Consider the following 15,534-nt stretch of genomic DNA (forward strand, 5'->3'; position numbering starts at 1 on the left):
CCTAAAGCTGTATAGAAGATAAGTTTAATATCACAGTCTAAAGACATGTTTTTAAGGTGGGTCGAGTTTAAATGACACAATTTCATGAGAATCCGTCTGCGTTTCTTGTCCACTAAGATTTAAAATGTGTTGCATCACTGCTGACTTAAGATCTTAATCTTCTTGATTGCGACAAAAAAGAAAAAAAGATCCACACGAACACATTCCAGTTAAATAAATCACAGGTTTACAGATTACAAAACAATGCTTTATTTTGGTGTTGTGCCATTACACTGGTAACACTATTAGATAAATGGAAACGTGAAAATGACCTATTTTGACTGATTAAAATAAGAGAGAATGTCAACTGAACGTTTTAATTCACACTGAAAACAGCAATGGTCATCAACATACACAAATCTGCCCGTGAAAAAGAAATTACTTTTGAATTTTAAGGTCAACTGTTTTTAAGTATTTGAACTCGTTTCTGATGGTGGTTTAACACATGCTATTGTCGCCGCCACTTTCAGGTTCATCTACTGAATCGGTGCATAGCAAAGCTGCAAAGTGTCTCCCACTCATGATTTGCTAATATTGATAACACTCCAGCAGTTCTGCACAGAGAAACCCAGCCACCAGTGGGAGGGCCGGTCCTGAACGCCCTCCTTTTATAAATCACACCGATCAGGCCTGAGCACATCAGAGGGGGCCCCTCCCCCTCGCCCCCCTCCCAAAGGGCGACCTGACTCAAGACTGTTTGAATACTGGATCATTTGCAAGTAAGCACGAGTACTGTCATCGCATCATTATTTAATGTCTTTAAGCAGAAAACTGTATTTCCCAAAGTCATTGTCATTCGGTGCTATAAGATGATCTTTTCTGGCTTTGGCGAGTTTCATCAAAAGGAATTCCCTGCGCTCCATCCACTCTTTCAGCTCCTGCTCCCCGTGAGCCAGCTTACACAAGTCGTCCTCTGTGCACGTGCCTTTAAGGAACCTGTCGGAACACACGGTCACACGTCAGCTCTCACAAACCAGCAACCTGAGGCCCGCCTCCGTCATCGTAACCCCCCCCCCCCCGCCTCGCGTCGCATGAACTCACCTCTCACAAACTTTGAAAGTGCCTGTGGGAAATCGATACTGCCAGCAGTTCTGATCGTCCTCGGAGTTAAAAACTCGGTCTTTGTGTTTCTCTGAGGTTATATGCTGCTGCCACTGCTTCTCACTGTTGCAGTTTTTACCACACAGCCAACAATGATTGCCAGCCTGCAAAAAGGAAAGAAAACAAATTTGAGGACCATCTGTTTCCCCACACATATTTATTTTATCGAGTTTTTACAGCATCAACAGATGCCTTGACTAATAAGATGCAGAGAAAAAGACTGTTTTCATAACAGGGCAGTGTACACACGGGTCCCCCCTCCCTGCTAAACACTCTCAGTCATGTGTGGAGTTCTAAATCGACTGAATGTGTCAATGTGTTTGCTCTGTGAAGGACTTCACCCAGCGTCAGCTGTAATCAGCCCCTTTTACTCTCAGTTGGATGAAGTGACGTGGATGATGGGCGGACGTTCTCAAGCTGCAAACATTCCCCAGGATGAGGACTAAGATCCATTTCTGTGAAGGTTAGAGCTAAAGAAACTACAACCGATTCGAATAATGAGGGGGAAAAAACAAAACAAAATAGCATAGCTTAAAGTATGTCCGTACGAGCTTTATTGTTACTGGTAACAAACTTCACTGGAGAACGTCGAGCGCTCTGCCATCTAAACATGGAAAAACTTCAATGGAGCTGGTGTTATGATGGACCTTCATGTGGGATTTGCACCTAAAGTCTCCTGATATTTTCTTTTTGCCATGTTTTTGAATCTCTCTCACCAAGTCCTAAGTTTATACCCGGGGTATGAAATAACAAACAGTGACATAAGGACCAGTTTGGAGCGAGCGGAAGAACGATGACGAAGAGTTGAACGTTTGCTCGACTGCCAATGAGAGAGGTGCGGCCGTGCGGCGCTCACTGACCAGTTGCTATCCACCAGCCTGGTGACTCACCACTTCTTCAGCGTAGTCCGTGGGCATGTGGATCTGCCTCCCGTTCTCTCTGACGGAGTTGCTGGAGGTCTCCTCGCCCCAGCCGGGCTTCTGAGACAGCAGCCACTGCTCGTAGAGCTGGTCCATATCTGGAACTGAACGCAGGGATGGGGTGAGCGCCACGACAAGATTGTCCTCGGTGCATTCAAGTTCTCCACACTCACTGTTGTTTTCCTTCATGTAGGTCCAAAGGTCTCGTTCCTCTACGCTGTGAGCAAATGTGCAAACCCCGACGTACTGACACTTCTTGCCGGCTGTCACGTGCATGCAAATCTGAGTAAGTCGAGAAAAGAAACGCTTTCGTGAGCTTTTGATGGAACATGTTCCGTGGTTTAGAACACCAACTGACTCCGTACCTCAAATTGAGATGGGATGGGTTTTTTGGTTGGAAGAGGCCTCACTGTGGTCCACTTTTTTCTTTCGTGGGAGCTGACAAGCACCACCCGTCTGTCTTTGGCCCACCTGAGATGAGACAGGAGCAGGCTTCAGTGGAGGAGCCATTCGTCATTACGCACATTAGAAAACCCTCCCGAGGACTCACGTGTGCCTCGCCTTGGCTGAGCAATACTTCTTGTTTTTGTCAGCTTCACTTAGTTGGCCATTTCTCCAGCACTGACCACAAACAAACATCATCTTCAGGTTTGGAGGTCCGAACCTTCTCTGTGCAGTGGAAAGCTGCAGAGGAGAATTGGCGGGTTATTTTTGAATCATTCCAGCCGATAAACGGTTCATTTCTTCACGTGGAAATATGGGAAGAAGTTGTTTGGGAGCAAGACGCCCGTCTCACCTGAGGTCCCTGAAATGAATCCGTGTTCCAAAACCTCTTCGCCTCCTGAACAATAGTTTCATGTGTGATACCTGGACGACGCAGGACGGACCAAAATTACCAAGAAACTCCAGAGAAAAGCCCGAATCCCCAGCATCTGTTGCATCTGAAAGTGCGGCCTTACCGAGTTCATGCTGCATCATCCACACCTTGAGTTCGATGAGGCTGTGGGCGTAGAAGCAGTCGTCCTCCCTCACGCAGCCATAGCGGACTTCATGGCGACAGAGGTCCAGCTGGCTGTGTGGACTCAACGGCCGGATTTTGGAATAGCGCACAGTCTTCTCCTTCAAAATGTGTACCAGGCACCTAAAAGACAAAACAATCGTTATGCCCACAATTTGCACCACTCTCTCTTTTCCCCCCCCTGCAAATTATGTTCCCTTTTTTTGGGGGGAGCGGGGGGGGAATGCAACATTTTCAAACACCTTTGATATGGACTTACTTATGATCTTCAAAGTCATGCTTTGTCACAGGATGGGAACAAAGTGAAGTATCTTTGTTGGTGTTGCTGATTATTCTGGGTTTATGGTCAAAGCACACCTGCAAAACAAACAAAACCACACAGAGCGGAGTCAGATCACAGCCGCGACTCTGCAGCTCGTGGTTTTACACCGGGCGCCATTCATGTTATACACATCACACATTTCACAGAAAGCTTTAACACTGCTTAAAAAAAAAAAAAAAATCAAGTAAAGCAAATGAGGAGAGAAATCCTGGAGTGTGAACAGAATCAATTCTTTTCCATGCAGTTTTTGAAGGAAGCTTTTCTAAAACAGCTTTAATCAGTAAGTGCAGATCTCTGTGGCTCCAAGCCTTTCGTCTCTTCATGTAATCCCAGACAGACCCTGCGACGTGAACACCACAACCTGAGAGAACCAAATTATAACCTCCAGGAAACCGAACTCACGATTTCTTAATGACTCTGGCTCGATGATTGGGATCATCGCTACCGAGGCAATCTGGAAACAAGTTGTCTTTTCAACATGCCTAAAACCTCTGCACAGTACTGAAGTTAGTTCAGCTGATAAGTGAACTACTTTAAGATGGAAATTTGGCACTTGTCACATTGCATTTTAAATGTACTGCTGTATTTTTTATTTATTTATAAAAAAATTTTGTTCTCCCACTTCTGGTGCGAGTCCTGATGGATGATGTGACTCAATCATTTACAACTGCCTGCTGTGCTGGAAGCCGAGGAACACTTTCGTTTTCGAGAGGCATCTTTGAGGGAGGAATCAATTTACGATGAGGCGAGGGTTTCTCACCCTGCAATAAAACCGTTTCTTTTTAAAAAGCTGCCGACAGGCATCACCCAGAAGCTCCAGTACAACACCGATCGGGTAACAGTCACCACGCTGAGTATATGGACTGTTTTGTTTTGTTCTTAGGAATAAAATAGTTGTGATCACTTGCAAAAGTTTCTGAAATAACTGAAGTAGGTGAATCCTGTGAGCAGCACTAACATGTCTAATGTTCCTTTAATACATGAAAAACTGGCGGCAGATATTGAGGACGTATAAAACCTTTAGAGGAAGTAGCTCTGATATGGGGTAGAGGTATTACACTCGTTTTAGGTCAAAGGCCACCAACAGCTCAATTTAATCTTGAGGGGCCGAGCCAAGAGAGTTGGAGTCATTCTTTCACTCATCTATTCCCTACCTTTTCAAATTTGAAGCACATTTTTAATTTAGTGTCAAAGTGTCTTCTTGTGCTCAGTCATGTATTCATATGGTTACATTGCTGCCCCCAGTGGACACCTTAGGAGCAGCAGTTAGAGAAATAACAGGTGATGTCCTGTTTTTGAATTTGCCTGCAGGCTAAATGTTTGCTGCCCAAGGGCGAGCGCATCAGAACAGACTACTTAAACCGACACACTTGTATTCAATGATAATTCCACTGTTGACCGTCAAAAGAATGTGTGCAGAAGCGACCCGACACTCGAGACTTGCATTCCCTCATTTGTCTGAACAACAATCTGGTCAAAGAGCTTTTTGGGAGGTAAAGACGCGACGCCTCGGTCAGACTGAGACCCAGCAATCTGGTTGAAAGCTGAAACTGAAGGCAGTGAAAACCCCGATAATGCATCACTAAGGAAGCCACTGAGAATTGTGCTTGGTGTTTGTAGATCAAACATTTCAGGTAGCAACAGTTGACCAAGTATTCATTGTGTAGTAGCATACGTGAGGCTTCGTGGGTAACTGGCTAACCTAGAAAACTCTCAGCTGCTCATTCCATTGTTTATTACTCAACATGAAACTGAAACTTGGCTCAATGACGTAGAGGTTGTTTTGTTTGTTTTTTGTTTCAAACTGCACTGAAGAACCGCATTGTCCCACATTCATTTCCATTCAGAAACCAAAACACTCACCCCACATAGAAACATGAATATCCCTTGATGCTCCTGTAGGATCTTGGGAACAGTCAACCTGACATTAGAGTTTGGCCCGAAAGGATCAAAGAGCAGCTCTCTGGAGATAAACCCTTTCCGCTCCATAGTCCAAACATCAATCTCCTCCTGGCAGTATGCAAATGTGCAGTGGCCAGGGTACAGGCATTCTTTTCCAACAGCCACCTCTGAAACAGGCAACGTCACCTTTGTTTAATACGAGCGGACACGACTCGAAGCAAAGAGAAGGACAGTCAGACACTACAAATATCTCAAGTGTTCAGTATATGTGCACTGAGTGAGGATAAGAAGGAGCACACACTACCAGTATAATTTAAATAAAATAAAATAAAAAGAAAGTGATCATTTTCCGAGACAAGTCATGCAAATCCAAAAACATACATTTCATGGCCAGTTACTGTACTGGCAATGAATGTGATTTAAATATAGGTTGGACATTTGAATACATTAAGACAACTGGTTGAACATCAAAAGAGGAATTGATGCATTTTAAAAAAAAAGAAGAAAGAAAGAAAGAAAGAATGAAAAGTAACCTTTGCAAATGTAATAAGGGCCAACATATTGCGTTTTTGTTGGTCTGGGCCGAATGAGCTTCCACATTTTGTCTGGCTTGAGCCTGCCAAGTAATACATCCTTTTTGCATTTATGCTCTTCGGTGTGAAGTGCGTAATCCAACACTCCGGGCCCTGAGGGGATCATGAAAGAACATGTTACACCAAACACTACTTCCCTCTCCCGACAGACACCGACCAAATGCAGAAGAGAAAAACCAATTCCAGCAGAGGAATCGAACAATCTGCACAGATTTGTATTGTCGACATAATGTTCTCACCGGTTCGGACGTAGCACATGGCGCAGGCTTGTTTGAACTCGTGTGTTTCAGCTAAGGGGTTTTTGGCTAAATCCACAGCAGCGGGAAGGCCCTTAACATCGGGCATACCCACGGCCATTCCCATCGGGGTTTCATTATTATTGAGCTGCAGTAAAGAAACCAAAACAAAAAGAAAAGAAAAAGAAAAGAAAAAGAAAGATAGTTTGAGACTGTGGCATGGTGCTGATGGGATGTAACTTCAAACAAACTTGTATTACCTGTGGAATGAATGGACTAGCAGAAAAATCTGAAAGTTTTGACAGAAGCACTGATTATTCATTGTGATAGTGATTTTAAAGTACATCTCTGAACACGGAGAGTGAAGTAACGCACCTGTTTTGAAGTCTGATAGGCTGAGACTGTCTAGGGAGTTCAGGGGTGGAAGTGGATCGAACGTGTCCATTCCGAAAAGTGTACTAGAGCCCAACTTGTGATAAAGAGGCGGCAGATTTACGGTGCATGGCTGAACACCGCCGTGGAGAAACGGGTGAATGTGGGAGGGCATCAGGAATGGACTCGACATGGAATTGCTCGAGGTGATACTTGTTGGCAAAGGAAGAGGCCCCTTGACTGTGGGAATAACCTGCGGGGAGAGACGGAGACACACTTCTGTTCAGACGTCTGCACTTCCCTGCTCACCGCAGCGTCCTGCCGCTCTCTCCGCTCACCATGTTGGATTCGGGGCCGGCTTGGTCGAGCAGGTCGTCCAAATCGTCCCCGATGATGTCGGCGTCGAAGTTCTGACTCGTTTCGAGAATGTTGCGAGGCTTGCTGGTGCGGCACCCGTTTGAGAATGTGAGCGCGGAGAGGGGGGCCGAGATGGGAACGGGCGCGGGTAGGGGGACGGACTCGAAGCCCGGGGGCTCCGACAGGGTCACCGACGAGATGCTGTTGGGAGAGAGTTCATCCACCGCCACGTCGCTGAGCGGCGAGGGCGCCGCCAGCGGGGCTTGAACCGGTGACGGGCCCGGAGCCAAAACGCTGTCCAGGGTCAACGGAGGCACTTCTGCAACACGCCGGGAGCAACAGCATCGGTTATTGTCTTTTTTTTTACGTGCAAATCAACAACAAAAATAAAAAGCTTTTCTGAAACAGACACTCACCAATGTCTATTTCTTCTACCGAGGCCGGACCAAGAGAAAACTGAAAGCGACAACCAATAATTGTGTCACTGCAATTCTTCAAGTTAGGAACACACCGTCATTGTTGGGCAGCGGATGCTGCTTACCTTATCACATGACGCATCTGGATAAGTTGATACTCGTAAAACATTCAAGGCAGGCTGTGGAAAAGAACACATGGTCATTTCCTGTGAATCACGTGTCACAGCCAACCATGTAGACATTAATCATATTCAACATTTTAAGCACAATGTGTTCAAATTTCACCTGTTTAAATAAGTTTAATCAGACATATCTAAGTAGGTTTATTCATATACCATCATTCACAATGTAAGGCTTTTGAAAATGCATCAAAACAAACTCAACTTAAAAAAAAGAAAAAAAGCCCACATACCTTACTTCTCACATAAGCTTTACGGATTTTCAACCCTAAAATTTTGGCAATGTCCTGAGTCAGCTGTGTGACACTGGAATCCTGCAGGAAACACAAATCTGGCTCGTTAATATTGTCCAATAGGCAGAAAAGGAGCTTGCATAAATGCTTCTCCCCATCGCGTGTGGGATTGCATGTGTTGGATGACATGTCAAGCTGGTTAATATACATTTACGGCACATTGTAAGCATGTAGGGCACAGAGGGTCGACGTGTGGTCACCTGAGGCACTGCGAGAGAGCATTTGGCAACAGCCTCGTAGGCCTCCTGATGCCTCCCCAACTCTTTCAAGGCTTTTGCTTTTCTGTACAGTGCTTTGTAGTTCCCCTCGTTCAGTTGAAGGGCTTTTTCACAGTCTTCAAGTGCTTGGTCATAAAGTCCCTGCGGAGGAATAAAGTGGAAACGGGAGTTGAAAAAGCTGCACTTAACCGGAGCGTGCCGGTGAACACGGAACAAAGAAACTAGTGATCATAGATTGGCTTTACGAGTTCAGTGAGTGGAGACGGTATGGGTGTGGCCTCCGGGAACACAGCATGGAGTTTTACTGCCATAGAACACGAGTCAGTGCACGAACAGATTGATCAAAACCTCACCGGAAGAGAGTGTCTTAACCAAGTTAACAGAACACTGTCAATCAAAACAACATTACATTTTCCAAAATGGAACTCAGATTGTCGATGCCTGACAGTACAACAGGGGAAAAAAAATTAACTACCAAATTAAATATTTAACAGATCCTGCCATTGACAAACTGCAGATTTCAGGAAACACTCATTGTTTAGGCACAGCGCAAAAATAATCAAGAACTACAGTAAAATATCAATGACCTCTTGGGGAAACACCTAAAATCTTGTTTGGATGAACCGAAACTAGCAGCAAAGATTAACCAAAAAAAACAGCAGCTGTATCCAACCGAGAAGAAAAAAGAAGAAAAAAAAAACATTAAATATTTGCGTTCTTTATTTAGACTCATACCAACATTTCTTTTAATGTGTTAGTATCTACGCAAGGTTATTCAATTCCCAACTACCAACACCCCCCCCCAAAAGGGAGATCCGATCCAAGGAGCCTAATGCACAGATTTTCTCCAACAATCCATTGATATAAGGTGAAAGAACAGATGTGAAGACTGTGCGCGACAATTCAAATACAGAATCGAGAGAAAAAACTGAAATCACATGTGCATCACCCCACAGAATAATAAAGATGAATAAACCTACTAAAGTATGCATGAAGTGTCAAAGGAGAAAATATTCATGTTACTTAAGTCAGCCGCACCTCATCATGATGTCAAATAAACGGCGCCTGTCCTCAGGCATGAACACCGTGTCAGAGTGGGACGTTAAAGACCTTCTGTGAACGGCAGCGTGGCCTCCACAAACACTGCTTGTGACACGCGCCTGACTAGGGAAGGGGTGACGACTGAATGCAAATTAACTGTCGATATGAAACCAAAAAAAATAAAAAATAAATGCGGCCCACATGTCAGCCGTCTGCCATTATTTCACTCAGTCTTGACATTTCCCCGAACTAATGTACATCCATTAGAAAAACCTGCCAGCAGCGCGCAGTCACAAAACAAGGTAATGGTTAACGCTGCCTCGGGGGCCGGATGCAGCGCGGCTCCTGGAAAAGAAATGTTTGATGCATCGAGGACATTGAGGGGGTGTAGAAAACAAATGCGCCGAGCTCTCTGTAACATTGAGGAGCCTTCCTCAAAACAAGTGAACCAGGTCAGCAAGACGTCAGGATGCGTCCGGCTGCTTTGACATGCATGGATATCGAACAGGCCGCTTCAGATTAGATTATTTTGTCATGAACCAGATTGGAGAGCGGCAGCCTGGAACACATCGCACCAAATGCGTTTCGTCTCACAAAAATATTTCTTTGTATGAATCCCAGTAACAAAAACATTCTTTTCATCTTAATTTAGTCTATTTCCACTTTTTCTTAGCTATTCTATTGGTCTTATCTCTATTTAATTAACTACGAACCTGGAAGAATGTTTCGTTCTTATCATGTCATGTCATTACACTAACAATAAAGAGTCCGAGTCTAGAACAATCTCTTTCTCATCAGATACTGTTAATTCAGAATATCTCATAAGTCTGTATATATAGTCTGCAACTTTCAGAGATGTTGTATTTATCATTTTGAACTAAAAATAAATACATTCAATAACTTCTTTGTAAATTTCAAGGAAAACGTTACCTAGGGTGAGGCACACTGACCCCGAAATTTGAACCATTATAAAAAGAAATAAGTAGCGATTGAGACAATAATTCTTTTTTGTTTTAAAGTCCACTTTTTTTAATCACTGAAATTGTTGTAAGTGCAATGGAGATACATTAAAATCATTAGATAATCTTTAGGGGAGCTCTAGCTTGTACACATTGCGAGTTTGTTTCGAGTCTGCCATGTTTAAATATGGTTAAATAACTTCTACATACAATAGGGCTGGGCAATTTTTTTTTTTAATTTATTATGCAAATGAGTTTTTGGGTGATTTCTCATGTTCCATTCTACCATTCCTCGTGGGTTTCCGTAGTTACTGTTGCACTTCTGCTTAAACCTGAAATAAAGCTTGGACTTGATGATGACAGTGACTCATTTACTTTTTATTTTGGGATTGTTTTTTATGCATTTTAGTTCTGCGGACAAGCATGTTATTAAATGACCCAACAGCAATGAATTTCCCTGATATACTCTCCATAAAGGCGACAACTTGATTCATATTCACGTTTCTGTTTTACACTATATTGAATCCTGTTTCGTATATAGCTGCACGTCTTGACCGTGATGGAAGAGGAAATTCAAAGTTTATCAAGGTGTGGTCGCCGTCTACTCACCGGGACAATATTTAAGTATGCGGCGGCTCGATTTGCATACAGCTTTTCCAGTAAACCTGTTGGAACACAGATTTCTTCGGAGTCGGCGTACTCTGCTATGCTCAGCGCTTCGGTGTACATCTCGATGGATTTTGTCCATTCCCCTTCTTTAAACACGTCATTTCCCTCTCCAAACAGATTCCACACGAGGTCCTTTATGAACACCTGCGCAATTCAACAGAAGCAGATCCAATTGAAAAAAACCCCAACCACATGGGCAAATTTACATTCAAAAAGAAAAAAAGAAAAAATGGATTCGAGTGAGTGTGGCTTACCTCGTATTGATCTTGACTTCCAGGAAATGGAAGGGTTGATCTGAAAGCAAATAAAGTGCAAAGTTACAGACCTTTAAATTCTCAGAATATATGAAATAACACAATTAGTTAAAAAAAAAAAAAAAAAAACCTTGATGGGAGCCCATAGTATAAGCTGGTCCAATAATATCTAGTTGTTTTGTTTCTAATTTTAGGTTTAAAAATAAATTAAAAAAAATAGTCACAAAGTCACCCTGTTAAGTCTGTTGTTCTTGTTTCTTTCTAAAGCATCAGTGTTTGTGTTTCTCTGTCATCAGGTTGATCGACTTTACCTGTAATTTGACTGATGCTGTTCTAAAAGGTTGTGTGTGCAGGTGCTGACTGTGTTCGCCACAACAAACCAACAAACCATTTGAAAAGTCAACACTGGGAACATTTTGGTGTCTCTCAATACACTTCTATGCAAGAGTGGCGCTTAAGAGAGGAAAAGCATTTTAATAAAGTTGCCCCAAATATTCATTATAAAAAAAAAAAAAAAAGGAATAGATTTTGTTCTGCAGCTTTCCCGCTCAGCTACTTCCAGCCATGTAATGTTTTATTTCCTGTCATGCACACTGACCCATGAAAATACATTTTAGATGGTCACACTCAAACTGAAACAAACTGAGTTGCTCTGCTTACAACCAAAAAGGCAAACAGCTGCAACAATGTTAAAAAAAAAAGAAGAAAAAAAAGTAACTCATTCCACTAGAAATTAATTCTCATTTCCTTCTGTTTGGGCCTCTCCTTCAGAGCGGTTTCAATTCCTATTTGACACCAACATAGATCATTTGAGTAACAGACTCTGGACTTATCTATGACAACTTAACACAACATGACACGGCATTGAAGTTTCACTTTCCTTTTGACAATGAAGGCCTCCAGTCATGTTGGATGAAACTTAACTCTCAGACACCTGGCACAGCTTGTAAACAAAACCACAAATCTGGCTGACCCACTAATGCAAAGCACACATGCCACATTAAAAACTGAACCGATGTCAGAACGGTAAGCAGCTGTCTCAACAATCTGCAGCTAAACAATGCATCTTTGGTACACATTAGACTGTTTAAAAGAGACCCAGATAATACAACATTTCTATAACTATCCCTCCTGCTAATCGATATCAGTTTAATATTTACCTCAGTATGTCACAATAACACTAGAAAACTACCAAGTTAATAGTCAGTGGGCGCTCCGGCTCTTTTCAGGTTTAACTTAAACTTTCAGATCTGTCAAGTTCTTCAATATTATCGACTCTTCTAAGAAGTGCGGGCCGCGTGGAAGTCCCAGTGTTCGCGCACAAAGCTTTATTTCTTTGTGACATCGTAGTTTGTTTTATTTTCCCTTTCTTCTAGACATCAGGAATGTTCAATGACCAGTAATCCTGTCAAATCCTAATCAGCGGTGATAGTTATGAATGAATGGGTTAATGAGCAGGTCAGGCTAAGAGTTTAATCCCCATGTATTTCCAAGAGAGGACTAATGGTTACCGTCATTATCAACAAAACCCCTCAAATTACAGTTTTTCAATGTATAAAATGACAGACTACTGTGAAAACCGTGTGATTGTATTTTTAGCAGACAACGGTGAGGTTTTCAAACCTCCTCCCATATTCAGCTGGTGTGTTCCGTTACGCCTCATGTGACTAACAGCAGATGAAAAACTGATCGGTTGTCAATTCCTATTAATTGGCAACCTGAATAACCGAGTGCAGCTCTGGAGAGAAACAGCTGTGGGAATGGCAGCATGCGCCAAACACAGGATGAAATATTAGCGACATGTTTCACAAGTGCGTCCTACTTCTACAACAAGTAATCTGAACAACACCTACTGGATGAACTGTAGGCCTTTCTGAATCTTGTGCCAGCGAGTCCTTCTGTCCTGACACGGTCCGGACATGTTTGCCTGTTTCAATGTCTTCTCGCCACAGTCAGCACCTGAAAACACACAATTCATAAACTCATAACGAACAACACATTGACTGTGCAAAGGTGACACAGACTGCACGAGTGCTTAACCAATGGCTTTGTCATTCAGAGATTAAATTATTTCGCTGAAGGTCTTTCAAAAAAAAATAAAAAATTCATCCTGCATTGTTTGGGGGAAATTAACACTTAACATCTGGCGTCATTTAGTAAAGAAAGAATAGTAAGGGAGCAGATTTCCCAAATTTCGCATAAATGACTGACGCGTATATATTTAAATTGGTCTGACCGAGATCATGTGTAGAAGCCTGTATATAGGACATAGGCAAATGAAAAGCCAATTCAGTGTGCAGAACTATACGCAACGTAAAGACACCAGTGTGAGAAAACAAACTATCCATAACTTTTACAAACGCATTTCTACACATGATGACAACTGTATTGAAGGTCTACAAGATGATAAACAGTAGCTTTGTTCAGGAGGAACTTTCAGTCTATAGGATATCAGTTGGAGACAGTGGTGGCTTAGAGAAGACTTGGGATCGGGAGTTTACAGGTTTGAATCCCACAGTGGTCAGGTCATTGCTGTGAGTCCCTGAGCATGACCCTCGAGCCCCATTAGCTCCCAAGAGTGCTGTAATGTGGCTGCATCACTGAATCCTAGAAATAGAATGGGTAAATGTGGAAAAAGGAATTTCCCCAAGGGGATTAATAAAGTATGATTAATAAGTTACTTTGGCCCTGGTCTGTTTCTTGACGTTACAAAGATCCACAAGTGCAGCTAAAGACACATTTTAACTTTCATAAGGCATATTATTCTTTTTTAAAAACAATTTACTCAGTAAAGACAACTTGAACCTTTAGACCTGAAGGAAAACATGACCCGAATAAAATTGATAATGCTCTATTTGAATAGATCTGCATCCAATAAAAAAAAAAAAAAAAAAAGAAAGTACTATGACCTGCACAAATGTTGATTGTATCTTGACAAATCTGGATAACTATTAGAGTTCCGGGGTTTTTTGAACCTCTAGAATAAGTCAATTCTTGTTAGGTAAAGCTAAACATGACCCATCATGCCTGGCACCACCGCTATTTGTTATAAAAACAAACTGATAGCGACCTTTAAGCTCGGCTAAAACATACTTTCTTTATAGATTTTCTTGATCAGCCACAGTGAAAAGGCAGATTGTGTTTGTTGTGAACCGGCAGCAGCTTGCTGATCAACTGTCACATGACAAAAGTGTTCAGGAGTTTCATCCTGCTTCTGTCCATCTTCCGTGCTTAGTAATGACGACACGCGCACAGTTCCGGATATCGGGGCCAAACAATCTTTGATATGGTAAAACACGCATAAAATCGGTTTCATTTCTCATAAAAAAAAAAAAAATTACTTCCTAAGAGGTGGGCCAAAAGGAGGAGGGGGGGGTCAGCCATCAGCGTTGAGGGGGATCGCTTAACTTAACATATGAAAGCTAGAGGTCCATTATCGGACAGCAGCTTGGCATCACTGACATACTTTCTCATTGTGTCTGGTTTGATTTCAACCCGATTTCCGCATGTTTGAGGCGAAGCGCGTCGATATGGGGCACAGATCATCATGGCCAATGCGTTTTAAAATGCACATTTTCATTTCAGCGCTCCAAACCAAGCACTTGACTATACGAGCATATGAACATTTAAAAAAAAAAAAAAAAAAGCTTCAAATTGAAGCATTTTTTCTCAGTTCTAGTAGCTAACCAGAGTAAAAACCTGAGACAAGAGTGATGTTAGCTGAGATGTGGTCAGCACAGTTGACATCAGAGAAGGTTAATCAGCGTTTACAGTCTCAATACTTGAAGCTCGTGTATACCTACACACAAACAAGGGGGTCTGTGATGGATTAAACATCGAAGTTAAGTTTAATATCAGAAGAAGAGAGTCGTGTAGCAATTTGTCCGATAATGGATGCAGAGTAGTTAGCACACGTGTGGTACCCGCAGCCAGGGATCGCCGACTACGGTTTCGCAGTTTTTCACCCGCGAGCCACCGTTAGCAGCCCCCGCCAATTTGACAGTCTTAACATATGCCGCCACAACATGATGTGATTCGACTCAAAAGCAGTTTTCTCCCCCGGTGGAGGAAACACGGGAACTCGAGCTGAAGCGTGACGCTATCCGTCCAAGTTTGTAGGAAGTAGCCTAACAAAGCCCGGGCATGTCCAAGTTAAACTAGTTCCTCAACGCGAAACGAGCGCGACGGGAAGACTCGTGGCCGAAAGCAGGTAAATATCACAGACGTTACTGGACAACACTTACATGAATGTGTCTTTAATCCCGTCGGGGATCTAAATGGAGGGAAAGTGATTTTCCGTTCCGGCTAAAACAAGTTAGCTCGCTGAAGGCCGCCCTTTCTTTCTTCTTCTACTCTGACGTAATGGGCGCGGGATTTTACTCGGACGTGATGTCGCCTCCTACATGCAGGAATGCGACACTGCATTGTTCAATAGACGTTGAATAAAATAGAATAAAATAGAATACAATACAATACAATACAATACAATACAATACAATACAATATAGTAGAAGCACTGATTTCCCAACCCTTGTCTTACTGGACCGAGATTTTTACCATTAACCAAGGCGACTCCACCTTCACCACACCATTCATACAAAATAAAGAAGAAGGTACCTCATAACACACTATAAATGAAACACAG

At 42.7% G+C, this 15,534-nt stretch overlaps 1 protein-coding gene across 1 annotated transcript; it reads right to left on the minus strand.

Annotated features, from left to right (window-relative positions):
* Positions 1-227: 227 nt before the first annotated feature.
* On the minus strand, positions 228-15,250 carry zc3h7a (zinc finger CCCH-type containing 7A). Its single transcript, XM_080487059.1, has 23 exons — positions 15,134-15,250; positions 12,743-12,848; positions 10,890-10,929; positions 10,576-10,779; positions 7,949-8,107; positions 7,689-7,769; positions 7,402-7,455; positions 7,277-7,316; positions 6,842-7,179; positions 6,507-6,756; positions 6,392-6,420; positions 6,135-6,279; positions 5,836-5,988; positions 5,264-5,469; positions 3,338-3,435; positions 3,020-3,201; positions 2,857-2,927; positions 2,611-2,744; positions 2,426-2,531; positions 2,234-2,342; positions 2,031-2,164; positions 1,081-1,244; positions 228-975 (listed from the first exon to the last, which is right to left on the minus strand). Exons 2-23 carry the CDS (start codon positions 12,808-12,810, stop codon positions 786-788), a joined length of 2,955 nt encoding a protein of 984 aa, XP_080343185.1. The 5' UTR covers positions 12,811-12,848; positions 15,134-15,250; the 3' UTR covers positions 228-785.
* Positions 15,251-15,534: the final 284 nt, after the last annotated feature.

The sequence above is a fragment of the Lipophrys pholis genome (assembly GCF_963383615.2).
Source record: "Lipophrys pholis genome assembly, chromosome: 19".
NCBI classification, from domain to species: domain Eukaryota; kingdom Metazoa; phylum Chordata; class Actinopteri; order Blenniiformes; family Blenniidae; genus Lipophrys; species Lipophrys pholis.